This window comes from Polyodon spathula, chromosome 20 (genome assembly GCF_017654505.1).
Source record: "Polyodon spathula isolate WHYD16114869_AA chromosome 20, ASM1765450v1, whole genome shotgun sequence".
NCBI classification, from domain to species: Eukaryota; Metazoa; Chordata; class Actinopteri; order Acipenseriformes; family Polyodontidae; genus Polyodon; species Polyodon spathula.
The window spans coordinates 14002750-14024665 of NC_054553.1; the positions used below are offsets into that span (position 1 = coordinate 14002750).

The window sequence follows — 21916 nt, forward strand, 5'->3', positions numbered from 1 at the left end:
CTGCTTTAGTTTTTTTTTTTTTTTTTACTTTCCCTTATATTTTAATGATAACTGTGTAAGGAAAGAGTTCATGAAAAGATTATACGTACAAAACTATGACTGAGAAAGACTGTTTTACTGCCAAGGAAAGTGACTCTAAAACAAAAAGAGCTGACCTCATCTGACCTGGTGCAAGTAGGAGTTGTCTGGTCAAAATTTGACTGACACACAGAGATATGCTAGCAACAAAGCTTTGCGCGCAAAGGAGTGTAGAGACTGTATAAAACAGCAGGCGCATTCAAGAAGCATAGCTGAGTCCCCTCCTAACAACTGCCCATCCTGTGCCCATGCTTCTTCCAGAGGATTAGATAACTGATCGCTACTTCACTTCTGTTTATAACTAGGTGCTACATTGTTGTGTCTAAACGACAATGTTTAAGCAATATGCATGGAATCAATAAAGGAAACTTGTTCAATTCTGCTTGAATCCTTGTTGTGTGCTTCTTCACACACAAACACATCAATCATTAGTTTCCTTTCAGCACCAATTGTTAGTAGTTTTGTTGAATTTTACTGATGTTTGTCCTTATGAACTGGGACAGTGCTTTGAACTGTTTTGGAAAGTTCTTTAATTACATGGTCCGAACTTCTAATTTCTCTCACACTAATTTCCCGGTTTATTTGAGTAACATTTACATGCGTCAAGTTAATTAGTGGTGTCACAACATAATGTTTAAATAACGTCATTTACTGTCCGGTTCCCACTCTACCTGTTAGATCAGATACTTGAAGAACTGATTGTTTGGTATTTTTAAGCAATGTCGCTGAGGGCCGGAAAGGGGACATGCAGAAAAGTTAAAGTTCTGGCAACTCCAGAAAGTTGCAGGGCTTTCCAAAACAGTTTAAAGCTCCAACCCAGGTCATGCAAAGAAAAGAAAATCACTGAAACTCAGTATTTCAGCCAGTACACTCGAACCGACTGTAAATATAAAAGTTAAGGGAAAGCTCTTTATTTTTGCAAAACCCCCCCCCCAAAAAAACAACACTTACAAAAATCAGTTCTATTTTGTCAGTTTTATCAGTTCCAGCAAATAAAGCAGCAGTGCAAGTGCTTGGTAAATCCCATGGACAGCTTGCTATTTGACTGGTTGTTTATTATGGTTTGTTATCTGTGGTTCTAGAAATTCACTCAGCATGGTTTATTAAAGCATTAATGGTGCGTTGTTAGGCACGAGGAGTAGCCGAGTACCTGCAACCAACCAAGCAGTGACAATGTACATGGTAACCCACACCCTCAAGTACCTTAATGCTTTCATAAAACGGATTTACTAACAAAAATTTAAATAAATACAAGAGAAATAGATAGTTTATGAAGATTTATTAAGAATGTGAAGCATAACCTTCTGCAACAGAAAATAATTCCTATGAACTATTGGTACTCAGATACGATTTTTCTTTATTTGAGTTGCAATTTTGTGTTCATAGACATTAATTTGAATGTTGCCGTTAACTGTACAATTCTTAAAGTGTCTGTCAATTGTTGCAGAAGGGAGCACTGAAGTGCAGGAAAGGGGTTTGCTTTCACTGGTCTTATTTTTTTAGTTTGGCGATGCTGTGGAGTTTTAGGTGCAGTGATACAATAGTGTCACGAGTCTAGTTATTTACCCAACAGTTACTGTACCAGGGATTATATCACGGCTTAGAACCACTGATTGGCCAATCAGCATGCGGCATTATAACAATCTGTTTTATAATGTGCAACGGCTTGTAAAAAAAACAAAACAAAACAAAACAAGCATGATTGTGCTGGAAATATACATGTACTACTCTAACCTGTGTACTGTTCAACCAGCTCACACTGCGAATCACTGCACACTGAGCATTCTTGTACTGAACCGCTCAAGGTCTGTTGTGTGTTATTCTTTTCACCCAGTAATATAACTGGTGTGTGTTACTGGCGGTACCTCTACTTACAGTTATGACATCATTGATTTCAGCCCTGATCACTGGCCCCAGGATCCCCAGGTGCTCCTCCATTTCACCGCGGGATGTCTGCTGAGAGAAGTCACCATCCTGGAACTCCCTGAACACAACCTTCTTGTACTTGGGGAAAAACTTCTCCCACCCCCTTCTCATCTCTCTATGAAAGAGAACAAGTTCTCATATTAGTTTCAGGGGATAGAGAGGGCTATGACCACCTGTCCAATGCAGGTAAGGGGTCCTGTACTCGTATGGCATTACCGGAAGTGCTATAGTATTATTTCTGGCACTGACTTACATTCAGAAAAGTAGTGCTTAAATGATTATCATTACATAATGGAGGCAGGTGTACCTTTGTATATCATAATTAGGTTATTGAATATATTCAGAGAACTTCTTTGAGAGCAGTCTTGCGATGACACTTGCCAAGAAGGCTTCTTTTAGCACGTTACTGATGGCATCATAATCTGGGGAAGCGTGGAAGCTTAATTTATTCGTTTATTTAGAGAATCCCTTGTTGTATTCTGATGAAACTCACTGGAATAACAGTTTATTACAATAACATTTTTCTCGCACATTACCCGTTACTAAATATTTCTGGAAATATTTCTGTAATATTTAAAATAAGGGTAAGTTTGTCTTAGTTGGAGATTATAGTATCATTGTATTACTAAAGCAGCTCCTACTAAAACTAAATGTATTTTTAAACTTATCTGTTCAGTTTAGTCTCTGCTAAGCAATGACACAAACTGATTGAAGTTTAAGTTGCAGTGTGTTTTCGAGATTCTAAAGTGGATGATGGTGAGTTTATGAGGTGGATTACCAAGCCATCTTGCTGATGTTGAATCACTGGGGTCCTTTAAGCCCCAATTTCACAGTTTTGGGATTGATCAGCAAATACTAGGAGCTGGATAAGCACTGATGGATCAATAGGCCTCCTCTCGATCGTAAAGTGTTCTTAATGGCAGCTCTGCATGGAACCTGATTCGCTGAGATGATCCTTGAGGTTTATAATATTGTTTGGAACATCATTTTTAAAAGAGCCAAACCAGCTGGATTAAAAGGACTCACCTGATACTTATTAACTGTGGAGGTTTCTTGATGCCATAATCCCACATCACCTCCACGGCTGCGATAAAGTAGTAGTGCTCTTTCCCTTCCTTGGTACGCAAATCAAGGTGCATGTCATCATTGCTATCAAAGTCCTCTTCTGTGTCATTCCCGCCAAGGCTGTAATAATCATAATAGGAATCCGTTTCCTCAGGCAGCAGTTCTTTCGTTTTTACACAGTGAGAATTTGGAACGTGGTCTGTGAGGTTTGCTTGTGTTTTTACAGACGACCTTTTATGAGTTTGGTTGGAATTATCCAGAACAGGTGATGTCACTTTAATGACTTGATTTCCATGCTGCATAACAGTGTTTTTTTTGTCCTCTTTGTAAATCCGATTCAGAATTTTTTTAAATAACTGCTTTCCATTTTTCCGGTCGCCTAGTTTAGCCCGATCATGGTGATTTGGTGATTTGGTCGATTCTGGAGATCTTTTCTTGCGATGCTTATTACAGTCACTGCTACATTCTTGGATGTGTGACGGCTCTTCAGAACCCTCCTCCGATTCTGTACTCTGGAGAGGATCCAACTCTTTTTCAATATTGGAAGGAGCAGACTCTTCTGCTGTGTCCCCTTGATCAAAACCAGCCTTCTTACTGCTTGCACTCCCGGTTATACCCATGCTTTGTCTGTCACCCTCAGCTTTTATTGGTAGAATATATTTTTCTGTCATTTCTTTCTGCATGGTTGTATTTCCCTGTATAATCCAGGGTTGAGACTTACCTTGGTTTCCCTCAACAGAAGGACTATCCTTGATTTCCAAATTACTTATGACACCCAATGGAATCTCCAAGCCCTCCATGGTTTTATTAGTCTTCTCAGTTTTGTCTTCGAGAGTCTGAACATATTTAACTTTGCAGCGGGGTGCGTTACGGCTTTCTGTTACGTTACCAGAGGCAGTTGTTGAGTTTTTCTTGCACAGTTTGAAGATTACGGTCCTGTTGTTTTTGTTAAAGCCTCTTGGAGAAAAATTGTGTTGCACGTAATCCAAAACTTGATAATAATCATCCACCCCCAGGTCGCTGACTCTGTAGTCATATTCGCAGTCATGTACTGTGTATTTGGCGCTCATACCCCTGTCTCTGAAGTTTGAGTCGAAAGCTCCTATTAGCCATTCACCTATGAATCAAAATAGAACACGTTAATGTATGAGTTTAATACAGATACACAGGTATAAGATGTTTACTAAAGCTCAAATGGAACAGGGCAACAAATACCTTCCCCTATCTCCTCAAAATGGTACAGTTCTCTTCCTAAGGTCACCTATTTCTACCTGTATTGTCACTCCCACCTCCACAACTCTAACAGCTTTCAGCTCTCCCCTCTCATCAAATGACTTTACATTATTTTTAAAACCAAATGGAAAATACTAGCTAGAAACTGGTGTGATATGCTGATAGAACTTACAGTAGATTGGGTTAAAACCCTTGCAGCAGCATTTTTAACTGTGTTGAAGCTTATTTACAAGCACAAAGTCAACCCCTTATTCTTCACTCCCTTAGCTTTTTCACTGCCATACCAATAAAACGTTTGTTGTGTTCCTGTTGTGCCATGGAAAAAGTAACACTGCGCTGAAGTTGGACGGGAAATCTGTAGCAACTGTTGAGCTTAGCACAGTATGTGCTGTCAGCTTCAGAAACTGCGGTCTCAAACCCTGATCACCTACATATACAATGGCAAGTATAAAACACATAACATTGTTAAAAAGATGATTTATAATGTGTCTTTTACATATTTACAACAGTTTAACTTACTATTGTGTTTGTTTTCTTAAGTGTATTGCTGGTAAATATTGCATTTACCTTGGGTTTCTGTATTTCAAACCAACCTCTAATAAACCGTACGACATCTCACAAGATAAAAAGGGACAGCAGCTGTGTTTTTAAAAATACTTTTTGTAGATCGTACAATGTTACAACCTTTATGACAAAACCTTCATCATTGGCACATTAGGAGAGACATTAAAATGGTGAGACCTCTTGCTTTAGGCATTGCAAGTTTTAAAATGGCAGGAGACAAAGGAACAAAAGACTATGAGGATTCCAGCCATTCCTTACCCATTTTTTGCGGCTCCATCTGGACAGTTTCACCAGACATGGGGAACAGGGTCAGCACAACCTCATACACGTTTTTATGCCACTCAAAAGTGTTTCCAGCAAAGTACACGGACAGAAAGTCGCTCTGGGGCCCAAAATTTATGACATGCCAGAAAGCCACGTCTCCTACACAAATCTTTAAATTGAGGTAGTCATACATGTAGCCATTGACACCTAAAAGAAAAAAAACATATGAGTCACTTACAAGTAACTGATTTCTCTAAATTCCAGCAGATTTCATCCTGTGTGCACTGATGCCACCCAGTGAATAAAACACTACAGCAGAATTATGAAGTTGAAAAATGACTACATTTTCTTATACAAGCTATTTTAAGAGTACATTTTGTATGCAAGGCCTGCCAAAAATAGCCCTGTAATTTTATTTTATTTTTTTAAGGAAAAGTGTTTGCCTTTCAGTTTCTTCTATTGAAGCTGTTATTAACTGATGTCCCGTGATGTGTCTAGAGAATCATTTAGTTTGCTGTTTCTGTTTTCCTGTTGGGACTAAAAATTCTAGTTAAGGGTTGCAGTTCTCTTGTCAAAACTCTTATACAATAATAGAAATCCTACATACAACTTAGAATAAAGGCATGATTTATGTTTTTTTTGTTTTTTTTACCTAGGAAAGGAATTGACAAGCAGTGGGTTCAGTAAAACTACACTGCATTGATGATAATATTTTTTTCGGTGGAAACACAAGACACAATGGGCCTTTGATCTGTCAGAAGTAAAGATGTGTAAATGTTAGAAAACTAGTGTTAGAAAACGTGACGTTACTTTGCTTCCTCCTTAGTTGTTACCTGATAGATTTATTTAAAAAAAAAAAGTATTTTCTAGAAAAAGGCAAACTCAGCCCTGCCAAAAGTACAAACACCATATCACACAATTATTTTTCCTTGGCAAAGCCCTTTAGTAACAGTCTTGTGTAACGCTCTGAGCAGAGAAACTTTTGTAAGATACCTACTGTACATCACGTTGGAGTTATAGAAACCAGGATCAGCCAGGTCCACACTGGATGGAGTGCCACAGTATTTCTCTATGTTTTCATTGATGTACCAACTCTTATTTTCATCAAAAATTGAGAACAGCAGGTACCTTTCTTTGTCTGATTGGACCTGTGCAGAACAGCATGGTTAATTTGCAATAACCCAGTGATAGAGTCATTGCCAGTGTTAACAACACTGAAGAAAGCAGATACAATGGCAGCTAAAGGCTCCCAAAAAAAAACAGACCCCCCCCCCCCCCCCCCCCCAGTATATCCAGAGCTATATCTTCGACATCCGACACAAAATGTAAATGGTTGTTAGGGGATTTAGTAACAAGAGATACAGTATATTAATAAGATGTGCAATCAGCAACCAGCTTCCCAATTGATTGTGGGACAGACAGTAATAATCAACAATAATCGATGCATTGAGAACACAGGTTTATTCCAAAAAGAGATGCGAAGACTCTTCACAGCATACAACGCAAAAAATGGAAGTGCATGTCACTATACATAGTCACTTAATATGCATTGAGAAAATGCTAGCATTAAAAAACGAGGGGACATCCGGTTTGGTTGTTAGATTCTGCGTTTTCTCATCACAAAACAAATGCAAATGGATGAGCATTAGAAAAAAGAAAGGCAATGGAAAAACAAGAAGTACCAAACAAATGTTTCCTCACCACTTTTCCCAGGGAATTGAGAGTATTCACTGTGCATATGACCAGAGGGCCCACAAGCCCTGAAGCCGCGTCTCGGACCGGGTCCAGGCTGCTGTGGTAGAAGCGTGTCAGGCAGCGAGGGTCAGACTTGGTCGGCCCATCCTCGGAGGTTATTTTCCAGGAGTACGTGAACGTTTCATTGGTTTGAATGGCCAATTTCTTCAGGTCCTTCCCTTCAATAATAAAAGCAGGATACGGGTTTTGTTTTCATGTTTTCCTGTGCAGTGTTGACATTTTGTAATGATTCCGTGGTGACAGGGCTCATACTGCACATTATAAGTCATGTCCCCATTGGAACATATTAGCAGCAGCAACACTTTTGCTGAGAGTGATCTGCACTCAGCATGTCAATGACAAAGCATTCTGCATGTTTAAAACACAACAGATTCTACAGAAACAGACAGAGTTCATTAATATCAGGTTTTTCTCTGTTTTTGATTTGACTTGTAATCTGTTTCTTAGTGTTCGGTGACTGCCACTAATCAAGGTGAGAGTGTACTTTTCTCTTGCACTCTTTGCTTGGCAGACCCAACTCACAGCAAAGAGTGTGTGAGAAATACTCTCTCAACTTCATCAGAGGCAGCTGCCCAACACTTTGAAACAAGCAGCTGTTACGTAACAGTGTAGTTGTAGGATTGATATTCTGTAATGATTAGGTAATTATTTCAGTATTACTTGGTACTTTACTATCTTTACTATTTTAATAATTACATAGTGATTTTAATGATCCTCTTAAAAGGATGCAATAATCTGCATCCTATTACAGTGAAACTCTGATACAATGTACTGCCTTGAGACTGTAAACACAGTATGTTATAACCGAGGTATGTAATAACCAGATACATACCTGCTAGATCAGCAAAAAAATCAAACCCTAGTACAGTACTAATTGATTAATGTACATATACAATGTATGTAGTATAAAGGTTTATTACAGAAGAAACAATATAAATTACTATACAGTATGTAACAGTCTGTATTTTTATTATTTAATACAGTAATTCTATGTTGCGTTGGATAAAGATGACAAGATGACATATGCTTTGCGGTAGTACGTTGCCATAATCCCCCTGGTTACATGAGACGAGAATGAAGAAAAAACAAGCCCTAATTAAAATACAGGAGGATTTGATTTAATCTTGTCATATTCCATTGGGAAAGTCAGATATGCTAATGTACTGTAGTACATAAAACTTAAAATGTGTCCAAAACACTTTTTTAAAAAATTATCTTAGATCACATCACATATCAGGAAGTTAAAAGGTCTTTATTTCAACTTAATTAAATTAAAGAATGTTTTATTTGCCCCAGATTTTCCCTTTGTGCAAATGCCCATCTAATTTATTTACTATGGCATGGGCATTTTTTCCCCCATACGAATTACTCGCCTTTCTGGGATACAGTCATCCAGCAAAGTGTTTTTTCAACAACAGCTGGGTTAAACTAACTCAGTTTCATTACGGCAATCTGGACACTCCAACACTATTGGGCTAGGGTCAGGTAAACAGGTTTTGAACTCAGTTGCTCTATAGTGTCATACTGGAAACTGTTTAGCAGGACACTCATCGCCTGGGGGAGGAAATAGGGGCTGTGGGAAGGGGTCATACGCAAAAAACACTCTAGCATATAATAATAGATGTATCCCCTCAACTCAAAACCACAGTAAACACAGACACAATGAAGCGCTCTTACCTTTGTGTACCGGTAAGTTAGTGTCAGCCGTACAAAGCACACAGCGTGTGGTTTTCACTAACTCTACTGTGCAGAATAAATAATTTTTTTTCTATGTGTAAATATCAGGACTTTGTTCCTATGCATTTGAGACACTGGACATTTGCTAGAAAATCGGGACTGTCCTGACCATATAGGGACTGTTGGCATGTATGCAGTGTGACAAGGACTTAGATGACTGCCTCAGCGACTGCTGCTTTTTAAACATGAGCTCTTTGACAAAATAATTCTGACTGCTTTCATTCCATTAAGATTTCTCCAATAATGTACAGTTTGTTCTTAAGTGAAATTGGCGATTGTTTAGCACTGGCCATAATAATACTGCAAAAATTACAGTAATATAGAGTAAGGTCAAGTTCAAACTGCAAGTAGGACGCCTACGAGTACTCAATATGCACGGCACAGACCACTGTGTGCCATCAGGAAGTATGCACTATCAGAGTACGTACTAAAAGGAGAATTTAAACTGGCTTTAATACGATTTCATTCAGTTCTGTGATACTGGTTCTTTATATCAGAGTGTACGTTATATCCCAGGTACGTTTTAAATGTGTTTGACTGTATTTGTGCTCTTTATAATTCTTTATCGTTGCTACTGCCTACATCATTATGAACCAATCACCTAACATGGAACTTTGTGAGTACAATGCTCATTTTAAAAGGGATACTGTTTTTTTTGTTTTAGTTTTTCTTTTTTGAGTGCCAAATCATTTTAACCCAAATGTTCTCCCTGTGGCAGGGTGGAGGGCTGCCCCTGTAAATAGTGTGTATTGGTGGTGGTTTGTAAATAACATTTTGTAAAAACAAAGTGTGTGCTGGATGGCAGGGCTGGCAGGTTATACCTCCCTACCTGCCTAATTGAAACTCAGAGTGCAGCAGGGGCCAGGCATGAATTAAATAATTGATTATAAATTATTCCTGGTCATCTGTCTTCAAAAAGGGTCTGGAAAGCTAGTACTTGGTTAAGAGCTGTTTTTATAAGCTGAAAGCCTTATGACTGTGTGTTTAAACAGGGCGAGTGAACCAAGACCGAGGACCACCACGTGCTTAACTGGGATCCTTTGTATACTTTAGAAAGGAATTCATTGAAGGAATTTTAATCCCACAGAAGTGTATTTAGTTGATGTTAGGAAGAAGGTTCCTGGTGCGGGACCTCCCAGTGTAGTGGGAGTAGCGCAGGGCCCGAGCTTGGCCACCTTTTATTTCCTAGCTGTTTTTGTACAGTGTTTTGTTTTGCACTTTTATTATGTACATGTGTGTATCTATCATTCAGCACTGCAACTGCCTGTGATTCCTAATAAAATCTGGTCAGCTATACTGTGTTTCAATCACAAAGCCTCTGTGTCTCTCAGTAGATAACCACAGTAACACTACACCCCTGTTACACTCCCCAGTTTAAAACGTCCAATTATGATCCATCACCACGGCAATTGAACACACAGCTCAGGAGATCTGAAAGCTCACAGGATGTCCTCTGATCCCACGACCAACCCAATCTCCTCTTTAACAGCAAGGAACTCGAGAGGAGGACAAAGGCCAGCCCTGCAGTGAGCTTACCAGGCAATGATGAAAAACACTGCCTGACAGTTTTGCCACCCTGACTTCCCACAGCCAGCCCTGACTGTATGACTTACCCTGCACACCACAATACTGTGCTTTCACCGGATTTTAACATCTGCATTTTCTTCTAATTGAATTTCCTTCTGTAATTGAATTTCCTTATGCTAATCCTACATATTATATACCCTGAATTCCTTATACTCACTACCTGGTGAATTGTAGTAATAACACGGCTACTACTGATATTTGCAACTATAGAAAACAAGACGAGAAAGGGGATTACATTGAAGTTTATAAATCCTAAATGGTATCGATAAAGTTAAAAAAAAACGTAATTATACATGCATGGAACACCCAGTGAATCTAAAGCATTAGGAACATTCGAAAAGCAATTACATTCTGTCTTATTTAATTGGAACTGCTCAATACGGGGAAATAGTGTGCTAGGAAGGGTCGAAGAGCCTCTTCTCATTCCCAACCCTTCTTATAAGTATGAATGTTACTATTACTTTCCTAAATAACATCAATTAGGTGTGGCCAAGTAATAGTAAAACAATAATACATTAACTGCACTAAGTTTACCAAATGATTGCTGTGTAAAGGTGCTCTGTAACTGAAAGCCAGGAATTGCTCTAGTCTAAACTAGCAGTCTTACCTTCCAGGGACGGCTTAGCAACAAACGACTGCACGGTCGTGAGCCCATGTGGATAGATGTTGAAAGGATGTCTGGCGAGATTCTTGAAGGTTATCTGAAAGTATATATTCCAGAAAACAGCATTGTGATTCCGGCTGAGGTCATGAGCCCATTCACGGTTATGGATCTTTCAGAACAGTCAGTCAGGCTCACAGAGTTTACCATGGTCAACCATTGCCAAACCGTGCCTGATACCCAGCACCATAACCAGGCCATCTTCAACTAATGGGAAGAACATGGTTTACCAGATATCTGTGAGCAAGATTACCTAAGCTCTCTACTCCAAATCGTTCACAACCGAGACACACAATAGATTCATTTAGGGACTTTTAAGCAAGTTGTTTCATAGTTGTTTTGGGTTTTTTTGTAATTGATGTTATTATTGCTGTGTTCAAGCATTGATCCAAAGGAAACATTTATCACATGCTGCTCAGGAATAACATTGGGATCAATGGAGGGTGTATTTGAACAAAGCATGTGAAGCACTGAGGAGTGGCACATGGGCTAGTCTGCTGTTTGCCGATCCCTGCTACCCAGGTACTGTAGGTCTATGTTTAACATGGTTGTTCTAACTTATTATATTATTGTGATCTCAATATTGTGGTCTCAATGTTGACCAAAACAATGTGACAGTCAGCATATGAGAAATGCCTATTACTTTTATTTGAACCCCTGGCTAAACAATATATTGCAGTCATTGATGGACAGCAGTGGGCGCCACATTCTGCCGGATCACTTGTAGTTGCTTTTGCTGCATTTACATTGGAATATGAAGCATTTTAATAAAAATAATCTTGAAAATACTTCACTAAATACATTTTTAACTATGGCTAAATGAAAGGTATAACAATGATTAGCTACTGTGGAGAAAAATAAATGTTTAGAAACAGAGGTCAGTTTCTATAGTTATATATAAAGTGTTACAGTTTAATTGGATTACTAATGAATGATGTACCTGTGGCTTAAACAGGCGTTGATCCTTGTTTGAAAGGTGGATATAGTTTATATACCATGGAGTTTCAAAACATGGTTTACCAGATATCTGTGAGCTAGATTATCTAGGCTCTCTACTCCAAATCGTTCACAACCGAGACACACAATAGATTCATTTAGGGACTTCTAAGCAAGTTATTTCATAATTATTTTGGTTTTTTTTGTAATTGATGTTATTTCTGGTCCTGATTCCCTTAGTAATTTAATTAATTAATCAATCAATTAATTAATTAATTAATTAAATATCCTTACAGTAAAATGCAGTGTTTTAAGAGTTCCACACAAAAAACATAGAGCAGTTACCTGAAATTCATCTCCGATTTCTCCCCTTAAAACCGGACCCAAGATTCCTCTGTCTCGTCCATTCTTTGGCATGCGCTTTCTGAATGTGCCATCTGTATATTCAACATACACAGCTTTTTTGTATTGCTTGCCAATGCGCTGCGGACCCTTTTCTAAATACACAGTAGATAAACTTCTAAACAGAAGAACAGGAAAAAAGGAGTTATGCACTTTTAAACAGCTCAGCTTCCTTTTTGATAAATCAGTTTATTTATTATTACAAGTTTTCTTTTTAGGATCCTTAAAGTAATTACAACCTGAGCCCCTGGTCACTAGTTCAGCGCAACAAAACAGCTTCAAACAGCAACAGAAATGTTAATTCGCCTAAGCAAACCACTTCAAATATAAGGTGAAAAGACATCTAAAAATGTCCTCATGCACAAAAACATTCGTCTGGACGTGTAGATAACTGATTGCATATTTCATTAAGTATCTAACTGTGGCCACAGTCAATTATCTAGCATTGATGGCTTAATTAATTTACTACAGTCCTTAATTAACTCAAATATAATTTTAAAATAAGAAAATTCAACAGAATGAGTAACAAAAGAGCAGCTTGGGGCTGTATGCTCTTTAACACCCTTCCCCTAGTGGATATACAAAACACTACACAATGCTCTTAATACAACTACAGTAATACAAAAAAAATACATCCATTAGTGTGCTGCAGAGGGACAGGTTAATGGTTACACTCTGGTGTACTTGATGTACCCAGGGGTTAGGTATGCTCTCCACTGCTCTCCCCACGCCTACCTGTATCTTTCATTATGAATGGTTGGTGCGTAGTCCCACACCTCCTCTTCTGCTGCGATGTAATGAACCCACTTCTTTGGCTGCTTCTTTAACGATGATCGCACGTTCAACTTGGGAGGCATCTCAAAAAGTCCAGACAATATGTCTTCCGTGTTGAATCCCTTTTCATATTCATCATCATAATCATGATTCACTTTTCTTTCCTGCAGTTCCTCCGGGCAGGACTCCACACTGAAGTATGCATTCATTCCATCTTACAAGACAGAGACACGAAATGATGGGCTGTGCATCGAGAACCTTGCTGTGTTCAAGCATTGTTCCAAATGAAACATTTATCACATGCTGCTCAGGAATAACATTGAAATCAATGGAGGGTGTATTTAAACAAAGCATGTGAAGCATTGAGCAGTGGCACATGGGCTAGTCTGCTTTTTGCCGATCCCAGGTACTGTAGGTGTATGTTTAACATGGTTGTTCTAACTTATTATATTATTGTGATCTCAATATTGTAGTCTCAGTGTTGACCAAAACAATGTGACAGTCAGCATATGAGAAATGCCCTATTACTTTTATTTGAACCCCTGGCTAAACAATATATTGCAGTCATTGATGGACAGCAGTGGGCGCCACATTCTGCTGTATCACTTTTAGTTGCTATTGCTGCATTTACATTGGAATAGGAGGCATTTTAATAAAAATAATCTTGATTTACTTCACTAAATACATTTTTTAAATATGGCTAAATGAAAGGTATAACAATGATTAGCTACAGTGGAGAAAAATAAATGTTTAGAGATCCAGAGGTCAGTTTCTATAGTTATATATAAAAAGTGTTATAGTTCAATTGAATTACTAATGAATGAACTACCTGTGGTTTAAACAGGTGTTGATCCTTGTTTGAAAGCTGGATATAGTTTTAGTTACAGGACCATTTATTATATTGTTAATATTTCATATACATAATGACATACTATTGTCCTTTTTACTACTTGAATTGAGCTGTGTTTGATTAAAATGCTAGTTTAGTTTGTTTAGAACTAGACAGAAACAATTCCTAAGGTAAGTGAATGGCAGTATTGTCCCTGCAGTACATTCACATCATAAACACTTCTTCAAAGGTACCGTGCTGGTGAGTGTGTATCTCGCAGGAAATGAGAAACCTCCCGGTGTTGACAGCGGTCAGCTGCGCGGTGGCGAAAGTCATGGGCGTCATGTCAAAGGAGACCTTCCTGTGATTCTGCACCAGCAGAGTGTGTCCATGGAAATGAACAGAGTGGATCTCTGGAGCCGTGCCCATTCCAATCAGGTGCCAGTGGGCCGCCTTCTTTTGGCACATTTTCAAGCCTAAAAGAGAAAGAGCTCCAAGTGATATTTATAAAGCTCTTTACTGTCCACAACACAGGAGCAGATTCCATTAAACCAGTACAGCGCCCCCACTGTGCCGTGGTCCTGCCATTAACCAGACTCCAGAGGTGTAGCATATGTGACTTTCACATTACTGAATGTTGGTTTGGGTTTGTGCCTTTTTTTCAGCCACCTGGTAGAAAGCATAAGGCTTAATTCTCAAGGTTCTTTACTGCAAATCATCATTAGCACATTTTTTTTCACAGAAGTAAAATTTGCCCAATAAAGTAATCAAACCATAAAATTAATATAGGGTCTTGTGTGTAGTCTTAAACTGTTTTTCATGTTTTGAAATTGTAAATTTTGCTAATAGAGTTTTGGAGTAAATATCTAGGGTTCAGGGCCTCGTTTCATCAACGCTGTGCGACTGTCAGGTGTCTGCGACCTGCTTGCTAGACCACACAGGACTGTGATGCGAGTGTTTCTAGAAGTACCTCGCAATGTGATCGCAAGCGACTGCTTTCCCTGTGATCTGTAAACTGTCGTAAAGCAGTTTTAGAGAAGCGTGATTGGCTAGAAAGTTAATGTTAACTCTACCAAACATGGTCGCGTAACAAGTAAGAGCAACTTTTCGAAGGGTGAGATTGAAGTTTTAATTGAAATGGTGAGACAAAACAAGCAAACCTTATTTGGTAAACTTACTACCAATTTAATCGATGAAGAAAAGAAAAGATTTAGGCAAACGATCACTGACAAAGTTAATGCTGTTGGAGAAAAAAGAGAAGCGTTAGTGATGTGAGGAAAGAATGGACAGACCTTCCTAACCAGACAAAGCTGAAGGAGGCTAAAAGAAGGGAGTCGAGAAAGGCAGGAGGAGGGGAGCCAAAAGATCTGACAGAAGAAGAAAAGATGGTTTTGGAAGTTATCGGCGAAGTGGTAGTTGAAGGAGTTCAAGGGGGACTGGATGTAAGCAGTCAAAGCACAAGACAAAGTTTCACGGAGGACAGAATGTCATCGATGTCTGAGTAAGTAAATATTCTGCTATATTATACTATACGCACAAAAATGAAAAAATAATAAGCTCTGTAAAATAGCATATATACACGATATGGAAAAAGTGATTACATTTATACTTCGCCATCAATTCGGCATCAGTGTATAGATCAAGGGGGTTCGATCGATCCCTAAAAACCCTCTCCCTTCTAATCTCCCTACCGTAACGACGTCGAACAAGTAAAATCAACGCCATTGCAAATGTGTTCTCTTTTTCTCTATGCTAACTCTGGTTTTGCAATGAAAAAAGGCACTTGCGGTTGCTTCCAACCACTCGTAGATTTCAGTAGAAAACTTGCGAGATCGCATCCCATGAAAGATCTGCGATGCCTTCGTGAAACACCAAATTTCACTTGTAACCTCACTGTGAGAGCGATTCCTCACAGATTGCTTTCATGAAATGATCCCCAGAAAAACAACTGGTTACATTTTTTCAACATCACACTTTATTTGTACTTTTTTTTAGATTTTGAATTGACTGAAACATATCAACATTGTGAAAAATCAGAACCCAACTTTGGAATTATCCACTTCAATTGATGATATCATTGGATTAGGATAACAATCATATCATTTTGGATTAGTGTATTAATGATTAGTAAATAAGAGCAGAAACAGGGTCTTATGTGTATAAAGGTTCCATACCAGTTAAAGTGGAATTCACAAATCCATTGATTGAGTGATACTGTTTTTTAACGGTTCTCTTTGTGTTCCGCAGTCTTTCTCTGAGCATGTCTGCTTCTCCATACCAGCTCTGAGCTTCATCAAACACCGAGAACAGCAAGACAAACTCCTGCACGCCGCTTTGACTTCCATCTGCCTTCAGAGTGTCTGCAGAGGAACATATAAAAAACAGATTCATTGTGTTCATTCAGGTACAGATTCATTGTGTTCAGACAGACAGGCGCAGATTCATTGTGTTCAGACAGGATCAGATTCATTGTGTTTGTTCAGACAGGCACAGATTCATTGTGTTCATTCAGACAGGTACAAATTCATTGTGTTCATTCAGACAGACACAGATTCATTGTGTCCATTCAGACAGGTACACTTGGGACCGGATCCAGATTAGATTAGTGATTCATTCAGAGTGCTAATCAAAGTCTGTACTATACCAGAAATATTGGGTCTAGTCTTTGTTTTATAATTTTGATAAAATGCTTACACACACACATTCCTCACAGAATTACAAGATTGGAATCTGCATTTCATCATGACAGCTTGGCTCGGGTTACAGATCAGTTCCGAGTGCTGGACTCGGATCAGCGAGTCTGCTGGATTCTGGATTTGTTTTGAGTTGGGTTTTTTTCGGTTGCAGATCTTGCATCTCAAGAGAGAAAGAAGGTAAACCAAACCCTTGAAGAGTTGCTCTGAATTCCACTTGCTAATATCTGCATGCTTTAAATTACTGAAACATGAATACAGTGTATTATGTAAATAGGTGAACTGGAAAGAAAATCCTTTAGACAAGTATCTATTTGTAGTGTTCTTTTTCCCTAATTATAATGGTTACTCTTGCATTCCATGTCAGTATTGTATGGGGTCTTCAATGGCTAGTTTCACAGACCCTGATTAACTCTAATCTTGGACTGCCCAATGTTACTGTCGGTAAGGTAGACATAGCTTAGTGCTAATGAGGGTGTGTAAAACAGCCGATAGTGTTAATGCACACATTGTGCCAGCAGGTATACAGACTGGAGAGGCTTGCAACCAGGACTATGCTCACAAGAAACAAACCGACCTGAGCTACAGCAATCAACTGTTTAAATCTAAGTGCGATACCACAAAAACAATATAGATGAGGATTTAAGCAATGTGTTCATTCCAAACGCTACTTGATTCATTTCTAATACAGGGTATAAACGCTGTCTTCCTCTCCATCTCCTTTAATGAGCTGTTTCTAAAGCATGCTGTTTAACCTAGCGTGCCCCTGTGCTCGGGCTGTGGTGTCTGCCATTACATGAACAAGTGATGACAGACTGAAGACTGAAAAACAAACAGCTTAGTGTCTTTCATATCAAAGACACTGAGCTCATGATGCTGTTCAATTAGGCTTGTAGAAAGCTCTAGATGAACAATTAGGAGTTTAATTAGGCTTTCAGATAAACAAAAAAAAATACATAACACGATCATCACGTTTTGAAGACAGTACTATGAATAAAGTTTTCTTTCTACCTAAACCATGCGTTTTCAACAAATGGTGATTATTTACAGCAGGTTCTGAGAGTATAGTATGACTGTAGACGGGGCTTTCAGTTTAAAATCAAACGAAGAACAGACAAAAAATACACAAAGGGGGCTTTTAATACCCACTTGCTTTGCAGACAAGTAGTGCTCCAATCAGCCCTGAGTTGAAGTCTCTGACAGTGTGGACGTGGGAGGAATAGGAGTACGTGAGGCACTGTGGGTCCGCTGAGGTGGGGCCAGTGCTAGGCAGGATGTCCCAGACATACTGATATCCCTCCCCAGGGGCTACTGCATCATCCCCTTTCTCTGCCTGGGAGGTTTCATCGCTGTACTCTGCACCTGATGAGAGAAAGGAAGCAGAGAAGTGCACACCTACAGAACCATTATAAAAATAGAAAACAGAACTTCTATAAATGGACTTCAAATAAAATAATGAAGTAGCAGTCTATAACAACTAAAATAGACCGTAGAATATATAGCCTTATAAGAATATCGAAAATTGAAAATGTCATAACTGCCCAACCCTTGATAACTTCTTCAAAATCACTCCTTATATAGGATTGTAACAGGGGAGACCTGTGCTGACTCTCTAGGTGCATTCATAGTGCTGCGGGAAGAGGGTAGCAGCCCTGCAATATCTGCCTGTCAGTCACGGCATTGACACGGAGAGGTAGGAAAAGGGGTGTGTGGGTTTTCCCCCCTCTCCGAGTGGCTGAGCTGTGGGCTTTGGGGGGTTGCTGCATTGATAAAATGACGTTCTGTGGTTCCCTTGGGTCTGCCCCCTCGGAAACGAAATGAGCCAGCCATCTGACGGAAGCTCTGCCACCTGACCGAGCACGGTCGGATGAAAAAAATTAAATAAATCATTAATTAAAAGAAGGAAGGAAAAGAACAAACAACCGAAAGGAAAGAGAATGATTTTAGAGATCGGGGAATCCCTGGGCAGACCCTGAGTGTGTATAGGTGGAGGGAACATAGCAGTGTAGGATGGAGACCCGGGCCATGCGGATAGCGACGGTCGGGGTGCAGCTTCGCCTTTTGTCCTTTGTGATTTATTATTTATTTCCAGAGCGCCTGCGAGATCATCTACACTGGACTGTGTACTTGGACTGGTATAACCGTGGTACTCAAACCACGGTCAACAGTGCCCTCTGCGGGCTGAAATAAATCAATGCGCCTGAGCGGCATTACAACTAAAAGTTCTGTCAGGGAATTGCCCACCACCCTTCCACATGTGGTGTGAGCTGTGGGATTCACTGGCACTGCCCACACAAAGCAGTGCAATAATAATAATAAAAAAGAGGCAGAATGGACCCGCAGCAGTTCGCCGCGTTGATGGACCTCCTGCGCCAAACCCTAACCGAAGTGGTTCAGGGGGGTGCCAAAGTGGCTGCACCCGACCCCATGCTACAGCAGCCCAGAAAAATGACGGCAGAGGATTTGCCAGACGCCTACCTGAAGGTGATCGAGGCCATGGCGATCTCTGCTGGGTGGGCCCAAGTGCAGTAGGCTAGCTGCCTCCTACCACAGCTGACGGGGGAGGCGCAGGCGGCGGCAAGGACCCTGGATGCGGAGGCGATGATGGATTACCCCACGCTAAAAGCTGTGTACCTGGACTGGTATAACCGTGGTCTTGTTTACCGTTGCCTGTACTCAAGCCACGGACAACCGCGCCCTCTGCGGGCTGAAATAAATCAGTGCCCTGAGCGGCATTACAACTAAAAGTTCTGTCTCCTTGTCAGTGAATTGCCCACCACCCTTCCACAAGGATCATTAAGAACAACTGAAAATAACCAGCTGTGAGCTGTTCAACAATATTCATGTCTTATTGTATATAAACTGTAAAATTAAAATCCAAGAATTCTTATAGCCATGCTTCAAGGGGGTTGTGGCCCTCAGGGATGCTTGAGGGCTGCACATGTGGCCATAAGGTTGTGTGTGTCTGTGTGCGATTGTATGTGTGTCTGTGAGAGTGCATGTTTGTGAGTGTATCTGTTTATGAGAGTGTATATGTGTGAGCAGGACTTACCCTCTGATTGTTTCCAGTAGGAGATTCCAAAGGGATTCACACTGTAGGAACGTGAGGCCAGATTCTTGAAGTGAACCACGACTTTGTCATTGACCTCTGCTCTTATTGTGGGACCAAGAATGCCTATAAAAACAGCCATGTCAACATACTGGAATTAGCAAGATTTTGGCAAAACGGCAGCAGGTGACCGAAACTTCTAACCTGGTTAAAGTTTGTATATCTTTTGATTGGATCAATTTACTCATATTATTGTTTTCTTTAGTAAAGAAAAACTGAAACTTTTCAGAATTCACAGTGAGCATGTTTATACAGGGTTGATTAACCCATACCCTATACCCAATGGGATTATACCACAGCTGAATTTTGGGGAACAGGATTGGAACATGAATCAATTATCATGATAATATTGATATTTTGTTGAATGTGATTATTTCTTGTACTCTGAGTTGTACTCTTGTGTTTCTGACAGTCATCTAAACATATAAGAGTACTTACCCATCCATGTTGGTTTGGATTTAGGAGTTGTGAATGTGGAATCTGTATATTCCCAGTACACTGCCTTGGTGTACTGCTGCACTTCCTCCTTGGGGTGGTGGGAAGCTGCTGGGAAGCTGAAATCAACAAAGTTGGATTATCTATATTTGGGTAAAAGGTAATTATTTACCTGTTACTGAATTCTATAAAGAGCAACCAAGACAGCAAACACAGACTACCATAACGGTGGCGGCACAAGCAGGCCAATGTGTACTCAATAGTGATCTCAAATGCGATTGGCTCTGGGATTCCAGGTTAATTGTGAGCCAGAACACGAACTATGAAGAAGGTCATTTAGAACGAATGTTCTCTAAAGTGCAAATCTGAATAATATGGGCCTATTTTAATAATCTAACAAAGGCAGATCCTTATATTGCTGCCACTAAAACATGCAAATGAGATATATTGTGGAAATCTTTCCACCTTATCCTTTATTGTTCTAAGGGGTACAGTGTATTTTTCATTTTTGTGGGAAAAAAAGAATCAATGTTAATGTTGAAAAAAATAAGAAATGAAAGCTACAGAGTGCTTAAGAAACTTGGCATTATATTGTGTAGTTGCTTGGCTCTTTCTAATTTTGTATACTTAACATGGGTTTTTATTCTTATTAAGAACTGCAACATACTCCCAACATTTCTAAAATATGACAAATAAAATAAATAGTGGCATTTGTGGTTCAAAAATATCCAATAGAATATTTAAAACAAGATTTTATGCATGAGCATTTGGCCCATATTTAGACGCATCACAGGTAAATACATTGAATTGCATTGATACAACTGGTTACATCTTTCTTGCAAGTGTTTATTGGATTCATACCATATCAGCAAAGGAACAATTTTAATAGCCTGTCCCCCATTAAAGCTGCTTTATATAGTGTGGGCATACAGATGGATGGGTGCATGGAAAGGCAGACACCCCCTATTCTCCAGAATCTGATTACAGGGTAAGACACAGGGTTCTGAAAAATATAGCCTTACATGTACCCACGTGCTGCTACAACTTCTTTTTTTTCTTTTCACATCCTAACAACTTTTTTCACTTATAACTTTAAAGTCTGTTTCAAAGCTCTTTTTAAAATGTCCGCTCTGGTGCACTGAGGATTATTGCCCACATTGTCAAACAGGTGACACAGCAATAAAGATCCAGGATGTGGTATATAACAGAGAAGCCAGAGCACTTACATTTTGTTTTATTTAACACTTTTCCTGCAGTGATTTAGAGCAGTGGTGCACAAAGGTGTTTTTTTCTGAATTTAACCAAAAAAGTCTAGAATTAGCTAAATACATACTGTAAATGTTAACAAACACATTCTTAAAAGCCTGAGTGCATGCACAGCCCTGCAGATACGATGCAAATCAAATATGCCAATGGCCGTGGGCATGTTAAACAACTATGCACACCGGACACCAAAGGCGTGAGTGAGTGAATAAAAAAAAATTATTAAAACGATTTATTTAAATGGAGTAATGCACACCGCAAGCAAAGCGAGCAGCATGAATGAAGCAAGCAAATACAGAAATGCATTTGTTTTATTTGTATTCACGCAACGTGCCGTTTGTGTCGCAATGGACCAATCAGAAATCAGGCCAGGTAGGATCACGTGACGTGGTTGGATGGGAAGAATGCGGGTGTGATGAGATAGTGAGATGGTGAAACTGAGATAAGACAAGTCAGTCCTGGTTTTTGGTAGTTATCCACTTACAGTAATGTGGGCAGATCTAACTTCTGATTGTAACTATCAGAAATCAAATCAACTTTTTAAAACAGTTTTTATCTAACTTACTGAAATAAAACAATGTACCAAACCTCGCTGTAACTTTCAT

The 21916-nt window shown here is 39.4% G+C and overlaps 1 protein-coding gene across 2 annotated transcripts in view; it reads right to left on the reverse strand.

The window, feature by feature from the left end:
- The window catches only part of f8 (coagulation factor VIII, procoagulant component), a 37423-nt gene that overhangs the window by 13508 nt on the left and 1999 nt on the right, over positions 1-21916 (reverse strand). For both annotated transcript variants that reach the window (XM_041220764.1, XM_041220765.1), the window contains exons 2-14: positions 20052-20167; positions 19557-19679; positions 17654-17866; positions 15986-16171; positions 14066-14287; positions 12944-13196; positions 12152-12326; positions 10817-10910; positions 6832-7043; positions 6128-6278; positions 5125-5337; positions 3031-4186; positions 1954-2119 (exon numbers count right to left, since the gene is read on the reverse strand). In XM_041220764.1, coding sequence (XP_041076698.1) covers positions 1954-2119; positions 3031-4186; positions 5125-5337; positions 6128-6278; positions 6832-7043; positions 10817-10910; positions 12152-12326; positions 12944-13196; positions 14066-14287; positions 15986-16171; positions 17654-17866; positions 19557-19679; positions 20052-20167 — 3280 coding nt within the window. The remainder of the gene's footprint in view (positions 1-1953; positions 2120-3030; positions 4187-5124; positions 5338-6127; positions 6279-6831; positions 7044-10816; positions 10911-12151; positions 12327-12943; positions 13197-14065; positions 14288-15985; positions 16172-17653; positions 17867-19556; positions 19680-20051; positions 20168-21916) is intronic.